General features: G+C 43.2%; 1 protein-coding gene and 1 pseudogene across 1 annotated transcript; both read right to left on the bottom strand.

Moving 5' to 3' along the window:
- Window positions 1-25583, bottom strand: part of LOC140355858 (sodium- and chloride-dependent GABA transporter 2-like) — a 52304-nt pseudogene that overhangs the window by 24862 nt on the left and 1859 nt on the right.
- Window positions 2755-25558, bottom strand: LOC140356684 (sodium- and chloride-dependent GABA transporter 2-like). The gene is made up of 14 exons (XM_072441831.1): window positions 25380-25558; window positions 21395-21529; window positions 21050-21190; window positions 20778-20862; window positions 20580-20712; window positions 19651-19785; window positions 19427-19530; window positions 19001-19125; window positions 14008-14120; window positions 3909-4046; window positions 3726-3828; window positions 3561-3661; window positions 2966-3136; window positions 2755-2896 (listed from the first exon to the last, which is right to left on the bottom strand). Exons 1-14 carry the CDS (start codon window positions 25546-25548, stop codon window positions 2846-2848), a joined length of 1704 nt encoding a protein of 567 aa, XP_072297932.1. The 5' UTR covers window positions 25549-25558; the 3' UTR covers window positions 2755-2845.

The raw sequence follows: 25583 nt of genomic DNA, 5'->3' as shown, positions 1-25583 counted from the left end.
AGAATCCAATGACAACAAAGTCACCTGTGACCTCGCTGTGACCCAAGTGAGGCTATAAATGTGGAATTTTTTCTTGTTTAATAAAAGGACTTGTGCTAGACTCCAAAAGTTTGTTTCAAAAATATTCACTCACAAGTACTGAATTTACCCCACCTGCTCCTTTAACTGTCTGATAAATGTAACATGAAAATGTCATAGTGATGACAAAGCTGTGAGAGCCTCCAACTGGTTCAACCAGGGCATATTCACAGGTTTATATTTTATTGTCACTGCACAAAAGGCCCCGCGGCCCCTGTGTTTCTATGCTCTTGTAGTTCATGGGGCGACCACTAAAGGCATGCCAGCACCACAGGGTGTCTTATGACATCCCTGCATTCCACCCGACTTGGTGCCACTACATAGCAGCTAAATTGCCGTTGTTCCTTTGATCCTGTGGCGAGGTATATAAGGGGAGAAATATGTATTGTATTGTATTGTCTGTGTGTAATTGTGAGCCTAAATAAAGCTACCAAAAGCACCTTGTATCTTCTCGTCTTTTCCGATCAACCTTCCTGGCCCTAAGTAGTGCTCTGGCAGGCACTCCTGAGCAGTGACTTCTACAAACCCAGAACTAGCACCTTACGCACAGTCCGGAGTTATCTCTCCAACATTTAATGGTCCTTCAAGCCGGATAAGGAGATCCCTGCCCGTCAAGATGGAGGATGAGGATCGGAGCCCTTACAGCAGCGAGGACGATGCCATGTTGTTGGAGGTGTTCGACGAGGTACGCCGCAGGAACATGGAGGAGCTTGACGAGGTACGCCGCAAGTAAATGGAGGAGCTCGACGAGTTACTGTGATAAAATGTAAATATATGATTACATTTCTGTGATGTATTTTATCTGCATAATAGTGATATGACGATATTTTATATTATCTGCATCATTAGTCTAAGAGAAAAACAGCATGTGTGACAAACTGCATTTGTGAAGGTATCGTAAAGATGGGCCTCAGGAATGTTTATCCTAGGGGGGTATAACAGCCCAGGGGAGTTTAGGTAAACATTACCCATGCTTTATCTCTAAGGAAAATACCAACTATTGTGAAAGACAAGTGCCTTGATGTGAAGCTGACCAATGAGAATGTGACCCACCTATTTCATAATTTGTAATAAAACCAACCTGCATGAGAAAAAAACGTTGTGAGACGAAGGAGGGTCGCCAGGTTGCTTACAACAGCCTTGGCGACCCGGCCCGACGGTTTCTCCCATGCATGCTACACAAAAGTCTGACGTTTCTGTATCGTTTCATATTCTAAGTTGAATTGTGTTCTCTGTGTGTTAAGGAATAGCATTGGTTTATGTCTAATTTCTTGACAGTTATGCCGCAGGATGGAGGAGTGGGCAGCCCGAAGGCCGTCTCAGCGTCAGCGCAAGGGAACCCCCTCTCCAGGGTTAGGTGGGATCAAGCAAGAACAGTGCTCGAGCCCGACCTCGGACTACCAGGGGCCCGACCAGGGGACAACGCAGGGGGCGGAACGGAGCGAAGGCCCACCCGGGGGAGGCCCAGCCGAATTACCCCAGGAGGAACCGGGCCCCAGCCGCGGCCCAGTCGCCGGTCGAATCGTCGAGAAGCTGGGAGCGCTGTACCGGGCCACAGAGGCTGAGGGCAGGCGGAGCGGCCCGCATACTACCGGGCCTGGAATGGGTCCGAATTCCACGCCCGCGCCAAGTCTGCTCCCCGTGCCAACTCCCGGAGTCTTCCCGCTGTCTGGGTTCCAGTCCCAACCGCCTCCACTCCCTCCCGAGTCCGGGTGGTGGGCAGGGCAGGCCAGGCCGACCTTCCGGTCGCCGGCTGCGCTGGGGTACCAGTCCCCACGGCCGGTGTGCCCTGGTTCCCCGCACAGGCCAAGCCAGCTCTCCATGTCACCTCCCGGAGTCTTCCCAGCGGCTGAGTACCAGTTCCAACCGCCTTCACCCCCTTCCGAGTCCTTGTGGTGGACAGATCAGGCCGGGCCGACCCTCCAGCCACCGGCCGCACCGGTGTGGCCGGTGTGCCCTGATCCCCCGCCCGAGCCAACCCAGCTTCGTGCGCCGCCTCCCGGGGGCACGATCCGACATGCCCCGCCCCCGCCCGACCAGAGCAAGGGGGACCGGTCCAAGGCCCGAACCCAGGGGCAGGCACCGCTGCGACGGTCGATCAGTTGCGGAACCTGCTGAGGGCGTTCGAGTTCGAGGAGAGTCGGATATCGTCTCAGCACGCCCCCAGGCCGGTGTCTCCGGAGCCTGGAGGAACCATACAGGGGGCGTCCTGTGCCCGTCCCGGACCTCACCCGCTGGAACGCTGGGGACTAGGCCCGCCTGAAGATCGCCCAGGATAACGTACTGCCCCCGGGAAATACCGAGAAATTCAAGTATCAGGTCCTGTTGGGTCATCTGAAGGTGGAGGGGGCTAGGATGACAGCTGACTCCTTTGTTCATTCGAGGACACCCTACAGCCACACCATGGACGCCCTGGACAATGACATGGGACAATGACGTGGGTCTCCTGAAGATCGGAAAAGACGAGAAGATACGAGTATCAGGTCCTGTTGGGTCATCTGAAGGTGGAGGGGGTGAGGATGACAGCTGACTCATTTTCCACATTGATCAAATGTGGAAAATGAGATGACACACAATAAGTAAGAGCACAGCAGAACGTGCAAAACGTGTTTGTAAGCCTTTACGTATTATTATTCAAGGTTCAATTCAATCAGGTGGAAACAGTCTCATGTTTTCAGTTTCATGATTTTATGTCTAACAGATGCAACGTTGTGCTATGGAAATAAATGGTGGAGGACTTGGCTGAGAAGGTCTTGGTATTGATCATTCAGAGGGACATACGCAGGTTTTCTGACGGCATTGCTCCCATTCTCAGCCTCTGAGAGGAATAAGAGTACTAGATTAGAGGCTGATGATGTAACAACAATGAAATGTAAATGGATTGTACCTCTTTCAATGTTCCTGGGGTGCTAGCCAGTTTATACAGGAACCACAATGGGGCCATAGCAACTGAGGAGAAGGCCAGGAAAAGTCCCAGTCCATAACCCCAGGCCGGATAGACATAAGAATTGTTGTACTTAAGTGGCTTGAATTGGCCCAAAGAGAAGAGCAAAACACCCTATAAAACACATTGTGTTATGTTACTCACAATAGGTTAGATTGCTTTTTTAGAAACACCTTCCTTTATCAAATACATACTGGAACCTTCTCTTTGTATAATACAATGACAATTTTCTGCATGCTTTGATGTGCTGCAGGCAACTACAGTACTTCTTTCAAATTCCTTTTGAGGTGATCAAACCAAATGGCCTGATAATATAAGACTGAAATTCTTTGTATACGATCTACAATCTGATCCACAATCTGATCCATGATTGACAGGTGGCCAATCCACCTGTCAATCATGCCCATTTTAACTCACAGAGATATGACAGGGGCCCACACTACACATCTTTATAGAGTATAGGAAAAGCGTGTATTTTTGTCCAGCCAGACCAACAACAACAGACAAGGGCAGTTCCACAGAAAGACTAGAGACTTACTATGCACAAGGCAGGGGTGATGAACTTCCAACAGTACTTCATATATGGCCATGGACGATACCCAATCATGTAACTGATATTGCTGTAGTAGCGGTCAGCACCTTGAGGCAGACAAAAATAAATAATGAAATAATAAGAAGACAAAACTGATATACTGTGACTTACCATACACCCAGCCAATGCAAATACATTCCAGAATGGCAAAAAGTAATAAGGGGATTCCACTGCAGGCATAGTAGTCAAAGAGTTGGAAGACATACAGTCCACCCTAGAGAAAAGAAACCAACCAAATTAAATGGATACCATTCTTTAAGTCACTTTACAGGTTGAATGGGTCTAAAATCCCACCTCAGTGACCATACAGAGACCGACCACAAAGGACACGGCACAGATTCCAAGCAGAAGCAGCTTACGGCGGTGACCAGTTAAAAAGAAGGATGGGTATATGTCAGATATGGATGTTACCATGCCTTCCAGGTACACAAACTAGAAAATCAAAGGAAAAATTGTATTTATTTTATTTATTTACATAACAGTAAGAAAATTAAGAAACGTGACTTTGGGTTTCCAGTGGAGCAGACACTTATTAATCAGCATTTACATGTTGATTATTTGAAATGAGACAAAGTTATAGCGTACATAAAGGGAGGTTTGGGACTTCTCCTCTAAGAACATTTTAACAAATCTGATGCACTTTAGATGTAATATTTTAACTCATACCCATTTGAATAGGCAACATAAAACATTATCATTTTGACCAGGTCAAACCAGGTTATGCTTAAAGAAAGCTAGAGTTTAAGAGATGGAGATACAATATAGTGTACAAATACATCTATGTACATTTTAATGAGGACATAAAGTTAGAATTTCTCTTCTCCGCCCCCTGCAACACCACTGTTTGTGGCACTCTCAGACTTCTGGATCTCTCTGTGACATAATTGTGAACTGACACTTTCAGTTCAATTGTAAAAAACATGTGCAATATACTTAGGGCAGGAGTGTCAAACTCATTTTGGGCCGTGGGCCGAACATAACGTAAAACATAAAACAATAAAAAAACACAAGGAATGAAGAGCTTTATATAGCCTACGCTGTTTTTGAAGCAATTACTGGATCAATTAGAAAAAAATACAAACACGTTTGTTCTCATAAACTGAAATATATTAAGAAAAACAAGTGTAATTTCACTAATACTGTGCTTCAGTTTATGTGCATTACAACTTCAGAGTTTCTCTACAGAGCAAAACATTTAGTCCAGGGGTGTCAAACATACGGCCCGCGGGCCGCATCCGGCCCGCCAAACGTTTTAATCCGGCCCGCCAAACGTTTTAATCCGGCCCGCCGAACATTTCGAATTCATATTTGAATTCACATGTTTTTGTTTTTTTTCGTTCATAGAACCGTAGTTACATCCGTAACCGTTTTTATCGCTAAAACTACACGTCCCACGATGCCGCTGTTCACTGCCATGTGTACTGCCGAGGGAGAAGTGCTGAGAGAAGTAAGACGCGCGTTTGCGCACTTTACAGCACTTTTACACACCTCAGAGCAGAGGTCTGAGCGAGGAAAAGTGTGGTTTGGGAAACACGGGGAAGAAAGAAAGGAGACGGTTCTGTAGATGTTAGAGCTGTGCTAAAAGTGGCGCTAATGTGGAGCTAACAAGAAAACAAACTTCTGTGATGATGCTCTGAGGAAAACATCCTCTACAAACCTGGACAGATCAGCAGCCACAGGTAAAAACACAGGTCAGAGTGTAATAAAGTATGAACATGATTGTGTCCACACTATTGTGACTGTGAACACAAACACAATGAACTCATTTGAGTCACTACATGAATCATTTTGTCACTGAGATCAGCTTAAACTATGAAAATAGAAGTTCATATTGAGTTTGAGCAGAAACATGTCTGTGATATGAACATTTGACATCAGAAATCACATCAAAAGTCCATGTTCCTGTTCCTGCTGCTGCATGAATATGGACTCAGTCTTTCACCTGCTGCACATTTGTGCATCAGTTTCCACAACTATAACTAGGCTGTAAAAAAGCAATTTATTTCTTATATTTTTTATAGTTTTATTTTGTACATAATATCTGGCCCATGATTTGGCAAAAGAGTTTGGTTTGATGGAACACTGTGGCTCATAACTTAACCTCCTTACTTAAACGCTCCCACTTTTTTTTGTATTTAGTGGTGTGTCAGTTCAGGTGTACAGATAACTAAACAGACGTGGAAATGTTAGTTAGTACATTTAAAAGGTTTTTTAGATCTTGAGAAGTTTATTTTGTTAAGTCAAATACAATATTTTTCAGTTCCAAATACCTATTTAACAATATTTAACAATCTATTTAACAATGGACTAAATGTTTTGCTCTGTAGATTAACTCTGAAGTTGATGCCGTTTTGGGGCTTCTGGCAATGAGGGCTGTAGGCTCCCGGGCCTCAATGCCCCCATCTAGGAGATGAATTAGAACAATTAAAAAGGCACTACGTCATGAACACATGTCTGGATGCTTAAATAGTGTAGCCGCAGGAAGGGAGGAGAGAGGGGATGGAGGGGAGAGAAAGGGGGGTAAGTGGGACCTTGCCAGGGCCGGCCCCAGCACATTTGGTGCTACCCCCCTGGCGCCCCTCCCTCCCCCCCCCATTACATTTATTTGTCAATTCCAAAATAGTGTTTGGATACATAGAAGGGGGCGCAAAAAACTCCGCCAAGCAAAAAAATTGGAGGGGGGCGCCCCCCCTGTAGTGCCGCCCAAGGCACCCGCCTATACTAGGCCTAGTGGAAGGGCCCGCCCTGGACCTGGCAACCTGGGCCTGAGAGACGAGTGGAACCAAGGAACGAGTGGGAACTGGCAACATGAAGCCCGCAAAAGTCTAGCAAACTTGTGCGTGAGAAAAGGAGAGAGAGGGAAGAGAAAGGGGAAGAGGGGGGAGAAGAAAGGAGGGGAGGGGGGAAGAGAGAGGATTTTTTTGTTTTTATTATATAATTATTGTTATTATATATAAATATGCATTGTATCTATTTATTTTGTGTTCATTTATTTTTACATTTCCTTCTAGAAATGCCAGCTTCTATTTTTTAGGACAACGATTGGAAGCCGGAGGGGCTAGCAAATGAATGAATTACTTGAAAGGAGTGATTAAGTCTGGCAAATCTTTGGCTAGGAGAGAGGCTTACTACGCATCTGGCTCCGGAGGCGTGCTTGAGAGAAGTGTGATGGGCAAGAAACAAAACAAAGGTGGAGGAATACTTACGTTTCTGGAGGAGCCTCTGCGGCGGAAGGAACGAGAGTGAACGGCGAGTTGTGCTAGCCAATGAGAAGTTTCAACAACGTGATTTTGTAGACGGTGCCGTGGAAACTAATGCCTTTCTTTTTGAGCGCGGTCTGGAAACCTTCATCCAGGCGGTTAATGCAGAGAAGAAAGACGAGCGCGCGCAGAGGGCGCTTAACGAGCGAGGCCGCGGGGAGGACCCGGTGCACGGGAGGATCTGAATCCAGGACTATCAGAGGTAATCCAAGGCGGGAAGCCGGTCTGCTGACGGGAGCCTGGGCTTGGAGCGTGGACAGAGCCCGGAGAGTGAGCTACCAGACTGGAGTGAGTGAGATGAAGTGAGAGAAGGTGAAAAAGGAAAAAAAGAAAAGGAGATAGCCGACCGTAAGCGAAAGCTGCACCTTAGAGAACAACTGAATGATGGGACCGGACGGGTAGCAGCGGGATTCCAGTGGAGGATGGTCCGGTATGGCTCTTCTGTGCTGGGCGAGGTGAGGCCTGGGTCGGGCCGATGTATCGGAAGGAACAAGGTTGAGCTGATCCATTGAAAGGTAAGGAACGAGTGTGCATTCAAGCAAGGGCTTCCGCCGCCATAGAGCGTGTGCACGACATCATAAACATAGGTGTACGTGATCTGGATGCTTAAATAGTGTAGCCGTAGGAAGGGGCGTGGTCCTGCTCCCGAACAAGATAACAAATTTCGTAATTTAACAAAATCAGAATTCCTCTGTGCAGAGCTTGTTTCTACTTATTATTAGAGTAAAACAGACACCAGATGACTGCAAGGTTCAAAGTGTGGGAAAAAAGTAGTGGCATAAACTTCGAAAAGTACGGTATGCATGATGCTTGACACACAAGTCACAGTTGCAGAGATTGCTGAGCTACTATTTAACTCCCAAGCAACAGACACGTGAGATGTCTGCTGCTTGGATGTCACTGTCTTTTTGTTTCTACTTTACTGAACTCTGATCCGACCATAACTGAACTGTCACTCTTTAAGTCACATCTAAAGACATTTAGATGTTGATGCTCATTAGGAAGACATTTGACACATTATTTTTAATGACATAAACGTCATCTTTTCTAAATGTTTCATTAAATACTTGTTTGTATTGCCTAAGTGAATTACCTGCTTGAATGTGCTACTAATTGTGATTGCTTGTTCTAATTTTACTGCTTGAATTAAAAGAAATTGACCACATTCCTGCTGTTAAATAATTACATAGCAACGTCCAACATCAAGCTCCATCAAAGCTGACGGAACATGACATACCAGGTAATCACAACAGTTATCTAACAGTGCTCTTGCAAAGATTTTCAGTGCTGTGGAAAGTATTTATTTTTTTTAAGTTGGTGGTCAGTGTTCTTGCTGAGGGCTTTTGGCATGGCGGCCCGCCATGGTGCCGCCGGCACCCGCCATGCTCAAAATATGCTGCCATGCACCGGCTGGCCCCCGCCATGCTGAAAAGATCCCGCCAGGTATTAAGATAACCGTGCGTGCGCCGCCACCACGCTTCCCAAAAGCTGATAAAACATCCACCATGTTGAAAAACAAAGATTGTGTATTTTATTCAAGTAACATACAACGCTATCGTATAGTTAAGAAAGCTACACTCAATAACGTAGACGACTTCCATTCTGGTCCCAAATGTTTATTTAGCACGTGTTCTGCGAGAGCGTCTGTGGTAGTCGTGGGTGAAAGTGAAGTCGTGATGGTGGCTAATAAATCTTGAAAACCAATTTATTCCGGAGTAATATAAATGTCAACGTAACTACTGAGGAGGGGGATAGGCAGGGCACCGTCTTGACGCTGACTTCGTAACGGTGACAGCTCAAAAAAGCAGCGGATCTACTTCCTTGAACCTTATAACCAGCGTTAACAATGTTGGCAAAACGGAAAGCTACGTTGGACTCTTTTAGTTTCACGAAAAAGCCTAGTGAGGAGGAGGAGAATGAAAGGCCACAGAAAAGTGCTAAATTTGGGGAAGAAAAACGCAAAGCTGATCCCGTACTAGTTCAAAAGCATCGCGTCAGTGGATTTTCAAAAACTGGCTCGAGTGTGAAAATGAGGAAAACGGTAGGTCTTGCTTGAGTGGGATATGTTCAATATTTTAAAATCTAAATAAACTCCCGACCAATAAATATAATTTATATCTATAATTATTATTATTAAGCCTATGAAAGGAACCTGCATGGCATGATCTGATCTGAGGAACGTTTGTGATATTAATTCAAACTGCTAGATTTACATTTAACATGATTCATTATCAACTAATTAGCTTAGGTCTATAATGTATCATGCCATTAGAGCTTTGGTAGGGGTTTGGCTAAGGCCGGTGTTATCTTGGTCACTTCGAGTTGGACTTTGCTTATGCATTTTTTCAATTTCTTTTTAGGAATGTACTGCAAATTATGTCTCAAACATAAGCAGACAGCCAGAGGTGGGACAAGCACATGGACTAAAGTGGGCTGCAAGACGTATCGCAAGGAAGCGATTAAGATCCACTTGAATTCAAATATTCATCAAGTGGCAACAAAATTGGAAGCAGACGCAATAGCTGCCGATAAAGATGGTGGGATTGAGAAATCTCTTGCTAGAGCTGTCACGGTTGAACAAAGTGCATTCTGTGCAGCAATAAAGTGCATGTATTGGTTGATGAAGCACGAGATCCCACGAACAACCAACTTTGAGCTGTTGTTAGATCTCGCCAAAGATATTGGGTGCAAATACCTGAATTCACTTAATTTGAATTCAAAAACGTCCTACACGTCAGAACAATCTATGCAAGAAATAGTTTTGTGTATTGGTGAGTATTATTATGGCGCATAAGGTTTTTTTTTTTTATTCAAGCAGATTGGAAAGATGATGAAAATTATATTCATTATTTCAGGTGGAATGATCAAAGAGCAAAAGCTGAAGGAAGCTACCTCATTACCATGTTTTGCCATTCTCTGTGACGAAACTACAGATGTGTCTGTCACTGAGCAGCTGATACTGTATGCTAAGTACATCCTTCCAAATGGATCGACAGACTTTACATCTCTTGGTCTTGAAGAGGTAGGCTTAGGCTTTCCATCTTGCATGGCTCTGATCAACCAAAACTTACTATCGGTGACTCATTATTTAAACATGTATAATCGTAGGTCCAGACTACAACTGGAGAATACTCGACCAACAGGATCGTGAAATTCTGTGAAGACAATGAATTGGGCTTGCCCAACAAACTTGCTGCCTTCAGGAATGATGGTGAGAGTTCTATGATCTGTGTCCGCCAAGGTGTAGCAGCTCGACTTAAATTGGTGTGTGGAGCCGAGGCCTGTCAGCTACACAATGCTTGTTTCATGATCCACATTTTTTCACAAATAATTTTGTATTGTTTCAGATATGTCCTACTTTGGTATCCAACCATTGTGTAGCTCACAGACTGGCATTAGCCGTTGGGGGTGCAGCATCAAAAGTGGTAATATTATGTTAAGAAGTTCAACACTGCTCTTGAGACCCTGTTTCAATTCTATGAGAAGTCACCAGTACGTGCTGCAGCTTTAAAGGCCATCCAAGTTAGTATATTTGCCTTGACTTCCGGTTTTACTCCACTTTATGGCTCGTGAATTAACATGTTCCCATTTTCTCCTGACAGGAAGCCAACGAACAACCAACACTAAAAGTTAAGAAGGCGAGAACAAGATGGCTTTCTCAGGACCAGGCCTGTGAGACCCTGTCAAAGATATATCCCTCTGTCGTGATGAGTCTTCAAAGGGAGGAGGCTGAAAGGGGCGAAGCGAAAGCAGTGGGACTTTTGCACATTGTCCAAACCTGGCGGTTCGTTGCTTGTCTAAAGCTGATGGTAGACATTTTACCACATTTGAGTATACTCTCCTAATGTTTCCAGGTATGCAAAACCTGTTTGGATTCTCATACTTGGATGTTGCAATATTCACAGATAGAGAACTATTAGAACAGTGTTTGACCCAAATGAGATACCATAGGAAGAGGACGAGTTCTACGGGGTTGACACTGTACAGGTAGGTAGGCAGGCCCAAACTGGCCTTCCGTGCACGGCGTCTTCAAATGACAACAAATTCAATGTCCATGCATTTTCCAAATTTAACCTATGACTGTTTTGCAGAACCTGGCTGAACATTTCGATCTAGATGAACAAGCAACGTTGACGGAATGGAAGAACTACAAACAGCTACTGGTGAAAGAAAGAGATCATTCGATCAAGTGGGCAATGCAGGATCTTATAAAATCCTACTCAGAACTATATCCGAACTTAGCCAGGATTGCCAGTTCAGGACTCGTAATACCCATGTCAACTGCCGGTATGATCAGTCACGTTATAATATAATATATAGGCCTGTAAAGCAGTTTGATTGTTGTCACTAAAAACTCCAATAATTTTCCATTTTTTTTCAGACTGTGAACGGGGATTCAGTGCCCTGAAAAGAATAAAAACAAGACGCAGAAATTGTCTGTCTCATAAAGTACTCAATAGTTTAATGATAATCACTGTGGAAGGTCCTCAAGTACTAATGAGATGAGATGGTTAATGATGTCACAAATCGGTGGTCTGGCATACGTAATCGGAGGATTCAAGTTGGTGAACGGCGAGGAACTACACCTTGAGCGTAATTGATACAAACAATGTCAGTTAGTCATGTCGGTTAGTGTAAGGCCTGTGCCTTACACTAACCGGGGTATTCCAGTTATTTTTGACAAATAGGTCGTCTATGCTGTATGTAATAATGAATAAAACACTGTTGACCATGAAAACAACGTGTTACTTTTTCACAGACGACAATGTGCCTGACAGCAATGTTCCCTCTAATTTTTTATGTGTCTGGGCAAACACACTAGCTCCCTGGGCACACTGAAGACCACTGTGGGCAACATCAGATGTGTGGCCACACACCAGTATCACACGCCTGTTCAAAACCTTGCATCATAGAAGGTTACATTAAAAGACTGATTACAGCAGCAATTTTCATTAGTTTACTTTTATTACAAGAAATTAGGCCCACTTAAAATAAAAAATACAAAAATCCTGTTGTTCATGAGATGTATAGTAGTTATATGTGAGAGTCCTGATTTGGCCTGGCTGTGGTCCAGTGGCACAAGCCATTCCATCCTAAAAGAACCGCATTTCTTTTTTACTTTGGCTTGTTGAGTGGATGTGTCCCTGGCGCTGCCTGTTCGTTTCGTCATGATAAGGCGTCTTTTAACTTCGCCGCATTATTGTTAGCTAGCGAACCTGCATGGTGCGTATGGGTAGGGCACATGTGCACTATCAATGCTATCATTGGCTGTGTAGCGTATGTAAAGCATAGTGTATCATTGGCTGGACACCTGTCAGTGACAGGTGTCCAGCCAATGGTACATACAGCTCTCCTGAATAAAAGTCGCTCACACGATATTTACGAAGAAAATAGAACTTGTTCGTAAACGGGCAGCAACTGTCAATAAACCGCAGGTGCCCACGTTGTCACATGAGATAGTTACACATAGATAAACGCGGTAGTGATGCGTCTTTTGAACTGGGGCTCAAAGCGCACCCGCGGTCCGCTGCGCTGCGGGACTAATTAGACTAATATCTCAGTGAATGAGTCTGGTTGTAATAAAATACAGCGTTTTGAAACAAAAAAATAGAGAACACGAGTTACACAACGTGTTCCCTGGACAGTGCTTCTACTGTCCACTAGAGTCTTCTACAGTGTGTCAAACGCTTGTGCTTCCTTCTAGATTGCCCCCGGTGGCCATTTGGTAATTAGATTAGATTAGGTCTAATATTAGATATTAATTAATAGGTTTATGGTGAATAGAGGGAACAGCTTAGAGGGAACACTACCTGACAGACTTAGAAAGAAAAATTAGGCTTTATGGCCCTGAATTGTTAGAGAAATAAATTATTTTTCGATTTGAAAATTAGATAAGATAAGATAGCCTTTAATGTCCACACATGGGGAAATTTTGGTGTTACAATGCAGGTAGATACAGGGGGAAAGGACAGATAACATATAGGAAGTTTAAAAAACACTCTTAATTACGTAGAGTCATGACCTGCAGACTCATAGTGTAGGCCAGGGGTGGGCAAACTGCGGCCCGCGGGCCGGATCCGGCCCGCAGGGTCTTTCAATCCGGCCCGCCAAGCTTGTTCAAGTAATATTTAAGACAATTTATTTTTTTATTTTTTTTCCCTTTTTTCCCTCAGGCATCTGTCTGCACGTGTATCCTTAATACCTATGAGGTGAAATAAATTAAATAATAGATTCAATAGCCTATATTTGACAGAAAAGTGATATTTTATTTGATATTTAATTTTTTGGATTTTTTTTTCTTCACACCAATGATGGCGGGCCGGCCCTCCGCTACTTGCCTGGGTTCGAATATGGCCCTCGGAGGAAAATAATTGCCCACTCCTGGTCTAGGCATCTCCTGGTCCTCATGGTAACTGTCAGTCATACGCTGAGAAAATAGGTCACTCCACCGCGTGGGACCTATTTTCTCACACACAGACACACACAAGCGGTATAGTCACAATTTACCTACAGCGCTGCTGAACGTAAATTGTCACTATCCCGTTTTAATTGAATTGACCAAGCCCTACAGGTAATATTCAGGTATGAAAAGAGTGATCTTAATTGGATATTTAAGCTTACCGACGTCCGCGCGAGCGCCGCAGTATTTTGCTCTCGCGCCGCTCGATAATATGGAAAGCCAATATGCACTCCGAAAGAGAACGCCGAGCGCCGTCTGGAGTAAATTATGGCGCTCGTTTACAGCGCGCAGCATAACGTTAGATGGCACACGGCGTTAAAAGCCGCTTTATTTTGTAAAAGCGGAAAATACGCCGCTCCTAAGTGGCGGAGTGTAATCATATTGGCATTCCGGCACTCGCGCAAATTTTTATGGCCCGCTATCCTCAAAACCTCAGCCCAGCGAGAACACTGGGTGGTAACACAATCATATCATCTGGTCACAGAAACATACAGGGAAACGATAAATTCTTTAATGTGTAATTGATTTTGAAATTGAGACGTTTCCATCCGAAAGTCAGACTGAATGAAGTTGAAAAGTCTCAATGTCAAAACATTTTTAAAGACGACTAGCTTCGAAACTCTTTCTACCATCAAGTCATACTGATTTGTAGCAGTTTGTAGTTACAGTTTACCTCAGTGTCCAGTCCAAGGAAGAGGATCATCATGAAGAAGAAGACAGACCACAGCTGAGGTAGAGGCATCATGGCGACAGCGTGAGGGTAAGCGATAAATGCCAGGCCTGGACCTGAATCGTGAAAGAACAGAAATCTATGTGACATTCTGATATTGTTAATGTACCAAATGATAGATTAGCTTCTGATGACGAGGACATTACAAAAATGACTTATGACTTTGACAGGAAATAGGGGTGAGAGTAGGGAGGACATTCAGCAAATTGCCAGAGCCGGGAATCAAATTCATGACACTGAGAGCCTGGCATGTTTGCTGCTACTCAGATCACTCAACCTCTTCTTTTTCTACTTCTGTGGTGTTTTACGGCGGTTGGTATCCAAGTGTTACATTACCGCTACCTAATGCAGGTGTATGTCTTAAGTATGTCGCTAGCACGGTGTGGGGAGCTGCGCGTTGAAGTGCCGCTTGGTGCGCCAGTTAGGGACCGTCTCTAAATTACGGTTTGTTTGAAAATGTGTTAAAAAATATCAAACATATTTATACTAAAATTTAACCCTTTATAGATTTTTAAATAATATTTTTTCTTTAAAAAGCAAGGATTCTTTTCAATGGCTCCCAAGTCAGCCAACCTAGATAGTCAACGCTAAGATAAAATAGTAGTTTGAGTCTCTAGGTATCATGCACACCTTTTTTTTTTATATGTTTGATACAAACACTTTACGTACTTTAGAGACGGTCCCTAACTGGCGCACGAGCCGCGAGGAGAGCCTGTTTTGCGGACTCACAGTTTCGGAACACCGAACCTTCGGACTAGTGAACCTTCGGACTTGTGGGCAGCCAACACACACATTTAGACTTTAGACGCTTTAGATTTTATTTATTCACTCAACCACTGGGCAGCAGTATGATCTGCTGGAGCAGCAGCATCACAGAGAGGGAGAGGAAGAAGCTGGACAAAGTCATCAAGAACTCCAGCTCCGTCCTGGGCTGTGCTCTGGACTCGGTGCAGGAGGTGGGGGACAGAAGGGTCCTGGCTAGATTCACATCTATGCTGGACCATGAGTGTCGCCCCCTGCAGGACACTCTGTCCGCTCTGGAGAGCAGCTTCAGTGAGAGACTGATCCACCCTCGCTGTGTGAAGGAAAGGTTTCGCAGGTCTTTTCTTCCTGCTGCTGTCAGACTACAACAAACACTGCTAGCCCTGAACACGTGCAATACTGATTTAACCCTGTGCAATACTGTCATATTCATGTGCAATACTGACTTAACCATGTGCAATACCGTCTTATTCATGTGCAATTACTGTCGTACTCACAAGCAATTAAGGCCATATTCATGTGGATACAACTGATGTAAATAAGAGTATTTTATTTTGTTTACTTACTTACCATTAGTATTAGTATTAGTATTATTTAGTCTTATGCTAGCTATTTTTACTTTATTTTATTTTATTATTATTTTATTTTTATCTTTTTATTTTATTTAATTTATCTATTTTTCCCCCCCTCCATTCCCTATTTAGATATGAGAGGAGTTTTGTTAATAAGAGTTTTTTTGTTTTGTTCATAAGAGTTCTTCTATTAAGAGTGTTTTTTTGAAACTTCCTATAAGTTATGTGTCCTTTCCTTCTGTATCTACTGCGTTGTAACAATTTCCCCATGTGTGGACATTAAAAGGATTATCTTATCTTAATAGTGCCTTTTATCTGGAATATCAGACAACTAATCTTATCTTTCAAACCTATATAAATGTAATCTTAAAGGGCCCAAATCATGCAAAATCTACTTTTCAGAGCTTTTAACCTTCTTACAGTGCTATTGGTACCTCGTATGTGTGCCCAAAGTGGTTTTTTGATTGATTCCTGCAGTCTTTAGCTAGAGAACAGTCTTTAGCTAGAGAACCCTTCTTCCCCTCGGATGAGCAGAGGAAGCACTCTGTACCTGCAACACGCCCTCCCATTATTATTAAAGCTTTTGTTATGTTGTTTTTGTATATGGTTCATTATGTGTATAGATTCTCTATGTACTTGGGCATCAAAACTCCTGCCATGGACAGAATGGATACCTTTGGAATGTACTTTTGGCAGCAGAAAAAAAGGCCTGACATACCTACGTATTGCATCATCCAGAATAAGGACCAAAACAAACCCTGCACCAGTAAGAATTATCGAGACACAGCGCTTGGGGCAAATGCTGATACATACCTAATACGCATCCCCTCTGAAGGATCTGGCGGACCCAGACAAGCTGTTGTTGGGCTTTGTATAGCAATTACACCAAAGTCACTCTATCAATCTGGTCTGCTATCGCAGCAAGAGAACAGCAACGCTGAGAAATACAACAACTCCTCGATCGTGCCTGTGTGTTGGACGCCTTTGACGCACAACAGGGGATGTGTGTCCTTCTAAAGGACGTAGGTGCAAAAAGGGTCCAAAAATGAATCACTTTGCAACGGCTTGTCAGGCAGACCGATTCAAGTCAAACTCAGTGTACACTGTAGGACGAAATAACTCCAGTAGAACTGAAAAATTGTTCATAGACTCAATAACAAAAACAAACAAAGACAAAACTAATGAGCAAGCATTTGCAGACGTCAAGGTAGGGACATCAGATTCAAGCTGGATACTGGAGCCATTGATAATGTCATTCCTGTGCTCCTCTTTAACCTGCTTCTTAAACATGTCAAACTAAGCCCAGACACACCCCCATATCCCTGTCAGGGTATGAGGGTGAAAGACTGGACATTAAGGGGACATGTGAACTCAAATGCAGTTGAAAAGGCATTAACCATACATTTGACTTTGACATTGTGCAGATTGCAGCACCTCCAATATTAGGACTGAGAGCATGTCTTGACCTTAATCTAGTCAAATTACCAGTAGTCATGTCAGTAGAGTCCACATGCATCACAGAGGAGTTTACTGATGTATTTAAAGACATAGGGAAGTTCCCTGGTAAGTGCAGTCTACATGTAGGCCCGACAGCAGTGACAGTCGTGTATCCGCCACGGAGGATTACCATCCAAGTCACTTACACAAACAGAGGTAAATTATGGACAAATAGAAAAGGAACTTTTCGCAGCTCTGTTTGGGTGCAAAGGTTTCTACGCTTACATTTATGGCAGAAACGTTTTTGTGGAGTCTGACCATCAACCTTTTGGGTCAATATTAAAGAAATTCAGAGCATGTGCACCTGCTCGCCTTCTTCTTCCTCTTCTTCTTCTTACGTCTGCCATGTCAGGCTCTGACCCATACCTGTCTATCTTGGAGCATTGCAACACACTGGTCGATGGTTTAATAAACAACTCATTTGATGTTTGTCACAGCACTGAGACTGCTCTTGTCAAGGTGACAAATTAAGATCAAGTTAGAACTATTGGGGTAATAATGGACTGAACTTTAACAGCCACGTCAAATCAATAACATCAGCAGCTTTTTACCATTTAAAAACATTGTCTAAATCAAAAGTATCGTGTCTGAACCAGACTTGGAGAGACTTATCCATGCGTTTGTCTCCAGTAGATTAGACTACTGTAACGGCCTGCTCACTGGTCTCTCCAAACGAGCTGTAAAACAGCTGCAGTTCATCCAGAACGCTGCTGCTCGGGTCCTGACCAGAACCAGGAAGTACCATCACATTAGTCCTGTTCTCAGGTCTCTACACTGGCTCCTGTGGCTCAGAGAATAGACTTTAAAGCAGCTCTGCTTGTGTACAAGTCTCTCCATGGCCTAGCACCAAAGTACATCTCGGACATGTTAGTGCCATATGAACCATCTCGGACTCTGAAGACCTCAGGGACCGGCCTCCTGCAGGTGCCAGAGTCAGGACTAAATAAGGGGAATCTATGTTTCAGTTATGTCAAGCTAAAATCTGGAACAGTCTTCCTGAAGATGTGAGACAGGCTTCTACTCTGGCAATGTTCAAATCTAAGCTAAAAACTGTTTAGTTTAGCTGTGCATATGACATGAATTTATATTTCTTTGCACTCTTCTCTTTTATGTCTTAAACTATTTGATCAACAGCCTGAAAATACTACCTTTACATTTCTTTAAATTAAAACGTCTTTCTTTACCATTCTAAAATGATACAATTACAGTTGAACATGTAAATAATTCCGCTAGACACAATAGCCCATTGTGTCTAGCGCAGGTGCCTGTGGAGATGGTTAGAACACACGCTGGTTAGATTATCAGTCAGTAGTAGTTATACCTACTAATTAAGAGTGAGTTTTAACATTAAAAGCTTTAGGAATTTTTTATCTGGGGCAATAAGTAAAACGAAAGCTTGATCCAGGGAGGGGGCAGACGGGACTGGGTCCGTTGTTAAAGATACAAAAGCTCCACACCTGTCACGCTGACAAGGTCAAATAAATATGGGAAAGAGTTTCTGGAGTGTCTGCCAGTCTAGTCCAAGATTTGGTTTTCCATCCGGCAGATCATTAAGCACGGACAAGATGTATGATTCATGTTAGCAAAACTGTTAAATTGAATGAAAAGAAATGAAGGTTTTGTGATTTCTGTCATCTCTTTGTGATTTTAATGCATTTTTCCTGTTGTGTGAAGCACTTTGAATTGCCTTGTGTATGAATTGTGCTCTTCAAATAAACTTGCCTTGCCTATTGGCTGTATGAACAGTAGAGACATATTTATTGCGCTTATGACAAAACTGCTGCCAATCTGCTGCATGTTTGGTTGCCTTGGCTTCTGCCCAGGCTTTGTCACATTCTTGAGATTATGCAGCGATGTCTGGACATAACCAGGGATTATTCTATTGATGAACATCCCAATTCTGCTTGCCCTTCCATAAAAGTTACTGCACGCTACTGATATGTTGGTACTGGTCCCCTAAATTCAATTACATTTTGAATGGAAGGAGAGGAACAGAGGTAGGAAAACTCTAGAAGTCAGAGGGTTATGATGAAAAAAGTGGAAGCGGACGGTAGATGGACACAATTTGACTCTAAGGAATAATACTGCAGTAGTTCATAACCAACCTGATTCAGCCACTGCTTGGATGCCGACTCCCAGCTCATGCGACATGAACCCCAGCACGGAGAATATGGCAAAACCAGAAAACAAACTGGTTGCACTGTTCAGCAGGCACAGGCAGAAGGCATCTCTGTAGAGAACACATAACATGAGGCTTTTCTATAAGATAAGTAAAGTTTAACTGATTGATTGAATATGCATCTCACGATACGGTAATAATAGGAATAGTTTGGGGAGGCCAACAGAATAGTTTAACAAACTAACTTTCGGTGCTAGGTGCTCTCTGTTTCTTTAGCTGTTGCTTCATACGATATATATCGTGACAGCCCACGATATAACTGAGAGACATCTGATGACACCATATCACAATTGTTCGGTTATCGTTTCATCCTAGTCATCGTTCAAATATTTATTTGAGAAATGTTCCTCACTTGTAGCAGTTGTTGTCAATCTGGTTGTAGCTTCCTAGAGAGGCCAGGCAACCTGTACTTACAGCGTAGGAGTATAAAATCTGACTGGCTGCATCCATCCAAACCTACGAACATCTCAATGTTAAGTTGGGACATGCAAATAATCATGTAAATAGTTGATACATTATCAAACCTTTCTAGACCTGAGGTGTGATCTAATCTATTTCATACTGTAATGTCCTCACCTGAGGGTCAGCCAGGCGACTCGGATCAGGCCACAGGTAAAAGCGAATCCCATCAGCAGCCCCTGGCAAGGTCACACCACGAATAAGCAAAGCGATCATCATGAGGTATGGAAAAGTGGCCGTGAAGTACACAACCTATACAAGAGTTCAAAGACAGGCAGTTGTTAAAACACACATTAAAACAGAGGGATCAAAAAACAGCAAAACAATCCAGACAGATTCCTTTAAAGGTGCACTATGTAACTTTTCTGGTGGAGGGTATGTCACAAGCTTGTCTCCATGACATTATTGCAGTGCCTAAAATATTCCAAATCTATCTATTGCCAAAAAGATTTTCAAGGTATTTCTGGGCAAGAAATGTGCGATTGAAAAAGTACTGTATTGTGGAATATTTAAAGGCGGTATGGACGATTTTTCGTCGATTTGAGAATGCATGTGCACTCCCCCGTGCGGACTGATACAACACACACGTGCGTTTGTTTATTAGCGCAACGGAGCGCATCGCATCGCTCGTCTCCCGTAGATTTCTGTCCACTTCTGCGTCAGCTCGAACAGTCTTTCTCCGTCTTCATTTTGCCCCGTACACTGAGGGAACTATATTATGATAGATCCATGCGCTTAGGCACACGGAAACGTGGGGACGAACCGCACACGGCTCCAGGTGAGCGGTAGGTGCGTTTTATGATTGATACGTGGCAGGACAAATGATTTATCCACGCCACGAGGAAATATGATAAAAAAAATTGCTGAAAAAAATCGTCCATTCCACCTTTAAAGCAAATGAACATGATGCGATTTAAAGGGGATTTACTTTACTGGTGGGGCATTTTGCCACCTGCTTGTCACCATGTGTTTTTAAAGAGGTAAAAGCATAATAAAATGAACACAAAAGCCAAAAATGATAGCAATGCATATCTGTTAATGCTCACTTTTCCAGAGCTTTTGACTCCTTTCCAGATGCAAAAGTAACACATGATCCAGCTGAGGAGGAGACATCCAGTCAGGTCCCAGCGGATACTTCCCATCTCCTCGATTCCTCCAGACAAGCCCAGAACTCGTCTCCTGAGCAGCAGTTTAGAAATTAAAATGTCCAAGAAAAACTGAAATATCTAGAATTTAAGACTCACTGCCAGAATTCTTCAGCAGATGACGTTGCATTTACAGAAAGTGGGACATTCAAGGTTTGATTCAGTCGATAATCAATGCAGTTAACTAGAAATTGGAGAAAGAAGAGTAAAATGGTGTTTATAGGATTTGATGGTGTTTTAAGGTATTCATGGTAAAAGGTAAAATTTGCCAGTCCATATGTGAACAGACAAAACGGTTGAGGAGAGTTGCCTGTCAGCACCTGAAACATGGTGTCAAGGGGAAGACGTTTCTTATTTGAATTTGATGTTACCTGTGTTCCAGGTGTTGTTACAGCTGGCCCATGGCAGTTCAGAATGAAAAGAAGAGAAGAGGTACAACAAGGCCCAGGCCAAAATAACAATGTAGTACATGTTAGTATAGAGCATGATGATTAGGCCTCCATAGCCAATGCCTGCAAGAATCAAACAAGATTTAGTGAAGAATGATTTTGTTGTAAACAAGCCCTACAAAAAGTACATAATGTTTCATGCATTTTCTGCTTAGAACATAAATCACATCAATTGTACTGATGTAAATAGCTGTTTTGCACCTTTCTCTGATCGTCATGCCTTAAGTTTGAGGTTCATCAGACGTGTCTCCAACAAACAAAAATCACCTTCAAACAGAGGACAGATCTTTCTCCAGACAGTGATTCCACCCTGACCAGTTAACTGTCCCAGAGAAACCTCCAGGAAGAAGAGAGGGATCCCACATGTGAGCAGAAACAGGAAATACGGCACCAGAAACGCGCCTAACAGTGAAAGAATATAACCTTTTGTTATTATTTTTACATTACATACATTATTTTACATATTGTTACACTTTTTTGTTGTTTACTTTTTCAAAAATAAACACAAAACACGCAATTTTTGTAATTCTTATTTTCATTTGGAAGACTGTTACAGGTTCCAAGCAGCAAATGTGGACAATTCCACAATTTAGTTGGCAAAACAATAAATAAACAAATGTAAATAAATATAAATAAATAAATATATATGGAGAGAGAGAGAGAAACGGGAGCCATGAGAAACATTACCCACCATGAAAACGAAGGTTAGAGGCTAAAATCAAGCAAGCGTGGAGAGAAGTGAGCCAACTGACTGAAGCTGAGCGAGGTGCAATGAAAAAACAAGTACCCAAGAGATACAACCAGATGCCCACACCTCAAGCACTCGAAACTGCCAAAAAAGGCTCCAAGCCTTGGCCAGCCGCCTAAAGAGGTACACGAGAGAGAATGAAGCCAGACGAATGAACCGGCTGTTCACAACTCAACCAGCGAAATTCAACACTCAATGGCAGAGTAACAACAGCAGAGCAGACCCACCGAGGCAGGAAACTGAAAGGTCCTGGGAAAAAGGTTGGCTACCCACAGGTCCGAAGGTTCACAAGTCCGAAGGTTCACTAGTCCGAAGGTTCACTAGTCCGAAGGTTCACTTGTCCGAAGGTTCACTAGTCAGAAGGTTCACTAGTCCGAAGGTTCACTAGTCCGAAGGTTCACGAGTCCGAAGGTTCACAAGTCTGAAAGGTTCACTCGTCCGAAGGTTCACTATTCCGAAGGTTCACGAGTCCGAAGGTTCACTAGTCCGAAGGTTCACAAGTCCGAAGGTTCACTAGTCCGAAGGTTCACTTGTCCGAAGGTTCACTAGTCCGAAGGTTCACTAGTCCGAAGGTTCACTTGTCCGAAGGTTCACTAGTCCGAAGGTTCACTAGTCCGAAGGTTCACTCGTCCGAAGGATCACTAGTCCGAAGGTTCACGAGTCCGAAGGTTCACTAGTCCGAAGGTTCACTAGTCCGAAGGTTCACTTGTCCGAAGGTTCACTAGTCCGAAGGTTCACTAGTCCGAAGGTTCACTCGTCCGAAGGATCACTAGTCCGAAGGTTCACGAGTCCGAAGGTTCACAAGTCTGAAAGGTTCACTAGTCCGAAGGTTCACGAGTCCGAAGGTTCACAAGTCTGAAAGGTTCACTCGTCCGAAGGTTCACTAGTCCGAAGGTTCACGAGTCCGAAGGTTCACGAGTCCGAAGGTTCACAAGTCTGAAAGGTTCAGGTTACGGTTAGGTAAGTAGGTTGTGAAGACTTGTGAACCTTTGGACTTGTGGGTAGGGTTAGGGTTCACAAATCCGAACCTTCGGACTTATGAACCTTTGGACTTGTGGGGTGGAACCGGGAAAAAGAGGTAACACATATCAGCAATGGTGGATCTAAGAGCGGACCACAGCAACCTCTCTGAACAGAACTCAGTTACCATCAGAGTGGCAGAAATCCAAGAAAGAGTCTCAGGTATGAAAAACTGATAAAAAAACTGCAGGGGTCTCGCTACGTACATACATCCGATTTGACATGGGGGGAAAATAAACCATCTCTAAAACACAACTTCATCCTATATTTTAGGTAGCGCCATCATTAAAATACTACTTCAAATAAACAAGTTCACACCGCTGGGTCAAAGGGTCCAGTTTACAATCAAAGTCTATGTGGACGCGCGTCCAGTGTTTTTATGGCGCGTTTTGAGCGTCGGGGCCTTCGAGCGTCCGGTCCAAGCAGCCACCACAGAAATATTAGAAAAGCTGACATTTTTTTGCGGCAGACGCGGCGCAGCAACCAATCAGTGATTACGCTCTTCCACCACCCGAAGGAAGGCCCAAAGCAAAAAATAAACAAATAAACAAAAAAAATCCTCAAGACGCAGCTCTTGGAGCAAATAAAAATATTCACTAAACTCTGCTCAGCCCTAAAGTATCTGACTCTGATCTTCTATGATCCTGATTATGAGGCAGCATTATAATACTGCCTTCATCCATTAGCTAAAACTGTACCAGTTTTCATTACATACCAAAATTGTCAATACAATTGTGTATTATACATTATACATACAGTGCTCACTGGTTAAAAAAAAATCTATGTCTGTGTGCACTGGTACTACATTTAAATGACTATGTATTTGTGTTTATTTATCATTTCCATGATTCTATTAAGTTTTTGGTAGCCAATATTATAATTTCTTGATGGTGGATAGGTCTACATGCAGTAGTATGTTTAGGCCTATACACCATGTAATAGTATGTTTAGGGTGCATGTACTTTGGGAAATAATGAAGGTACATTAAACCATCCTTGGAGGCAAATGCAACCCCATATGAGGCATATTTACCATCCCTTTAAAAGATTCTGGGGAGAGCACTGAACTGATATGAAAAACTGCACAGAAGGGCATCGGTAAAAACAACTCCTGGTTAAAAGAACAGTCGCTCAAGACTGCAGAACCCGACACACCAATCTGTGTATTGCCTGAATTGATTATATGTTCTAACTATTTGTGTGTCTATGCATTATTATTTGTGAGTTACAAAAACGGCATAGTGAAATGTATTGTTTATGTGCCTGTAATGTTTTATTTTGAAATACTGAATATGTTATTTTGAAAGGTATGAAACTGGATGCAAATGTGTCTCATCCGCCATATTGACATAATAACAAAAAAGGGAAAAATAAGTTTGGTGCTTCGTTGCAGCCGAGTTCAATAAAAGGTAACCTGTAGTTTACAGGAAAGACATCCGCCTCTGTCATCATTGGGAAGCTTTCATTACGTTACATTAAAAGAAAGCTTGACTCAATGCCACACATATGGATCACTGAATACTTGGAGATGTACAACATCCATAGGACTCTAAGAGCCTTCATGGCAAACTTGAAGCGGCTGTTAAAAAACACTCTTGTTAATGTTAATACGCCAAAGCTCCTGACCATGCATGGAGGGTTCCACCCAAAATCCAGCACCCTGAGATTGTACACTAGCCGTAAGGAAGGAGGCCGGGGACCAGTGAGCGTGAGAGCCACTATCTAGGACAAAACGTCCAAGATCCATAAGTACATCAAGAACAAGGCTCCTACAGATGACGTGCTCAGTGAATGTCTCAGACAATGGGGAACAGAGGATGATGAGGTGCTGGAGGGACCATCATGGGAGGCCCCAACATGGGACGTACCACCGGAACATAACTGAAGTGGCTGATATCACAAAATCCTACCAATGGCTAGAGCGGGCCGGACTGAAGGACAGCACAGAGGCCCTGATCATGGCAGCACAGGAGCAGGCCCTGAGAAACATAGCAATAAAGGCCCAGATCTACCACACCAGACAAGACCCAAGGTGTAGGCTGTGCAAAGGGGCCCTGAGACCATCCCACACAAAACTGCAGGATAAGATGCTGGCAGGGACAGTATACATGGAGCACCATAAAAAGTCGCCTGCATAGTGTACATATGTGCGGAGTATGGACTGGAAACCCCAAGGTCAAAGTGGGAAACACCTCCAAGAGTGGTAGAGAATGACTGAGCCAAACTCCTATGGGTGTTCCAGATACAGACTGACAAAATGGTATTGGCAAACCAACCAGGCATTGCCGTGGTGGATAAACAGCAGAGGAAAGCCATTATGTATTAAATATTGTTGGCCTGTAGAATGATCAAACCCAGCATTAGGAATGTAGGGGTATTTTCAAACAAGACAGAAACAAGTTTTTGTTTCACATTTTGCAGTATATATTTTTTTTAATTTGTTATTGTTGATAAATTAGTAGTGTACATGTATTATCAAACTTACCTCCTCCATTCTTGAAGCAGAGATATGGAAACCTCCAGACGTTTCCCAGACCAATGATTTCTCCAACAACAGCCAAAATGAACTCTCGTTTGCTGGACCACTGGCCTCTCTTCGGTGGCTTTGAAGAAGGACTCCGTTGTGAAATCTCAAAATTGTTTAATGACTCCATTTGAAGCTTCTATGTTTCTATGTGATGCGTGCTAT

The sequence above is a fragment of the Eucyclogobius newberryi genome, unplaced genomic scaffold, assembly GCF_026437365.1.
Source record: "Eucyclogobius newberryi isolate DKJ021-1_F unplaced genomic scaffold, fEucNew1.0.hap1 SCAF_12, whole genome shotgun sequence".
NCBI lineage: Eukaryota > Metazoa > Chordata > Actinopteri > Gobiiformes > Gobiidae > Eucyclogobius > Eucyclogobius newberryi.
This window is presented reverse-complemented; position numbering and strand designations above follow the sequence as displayed.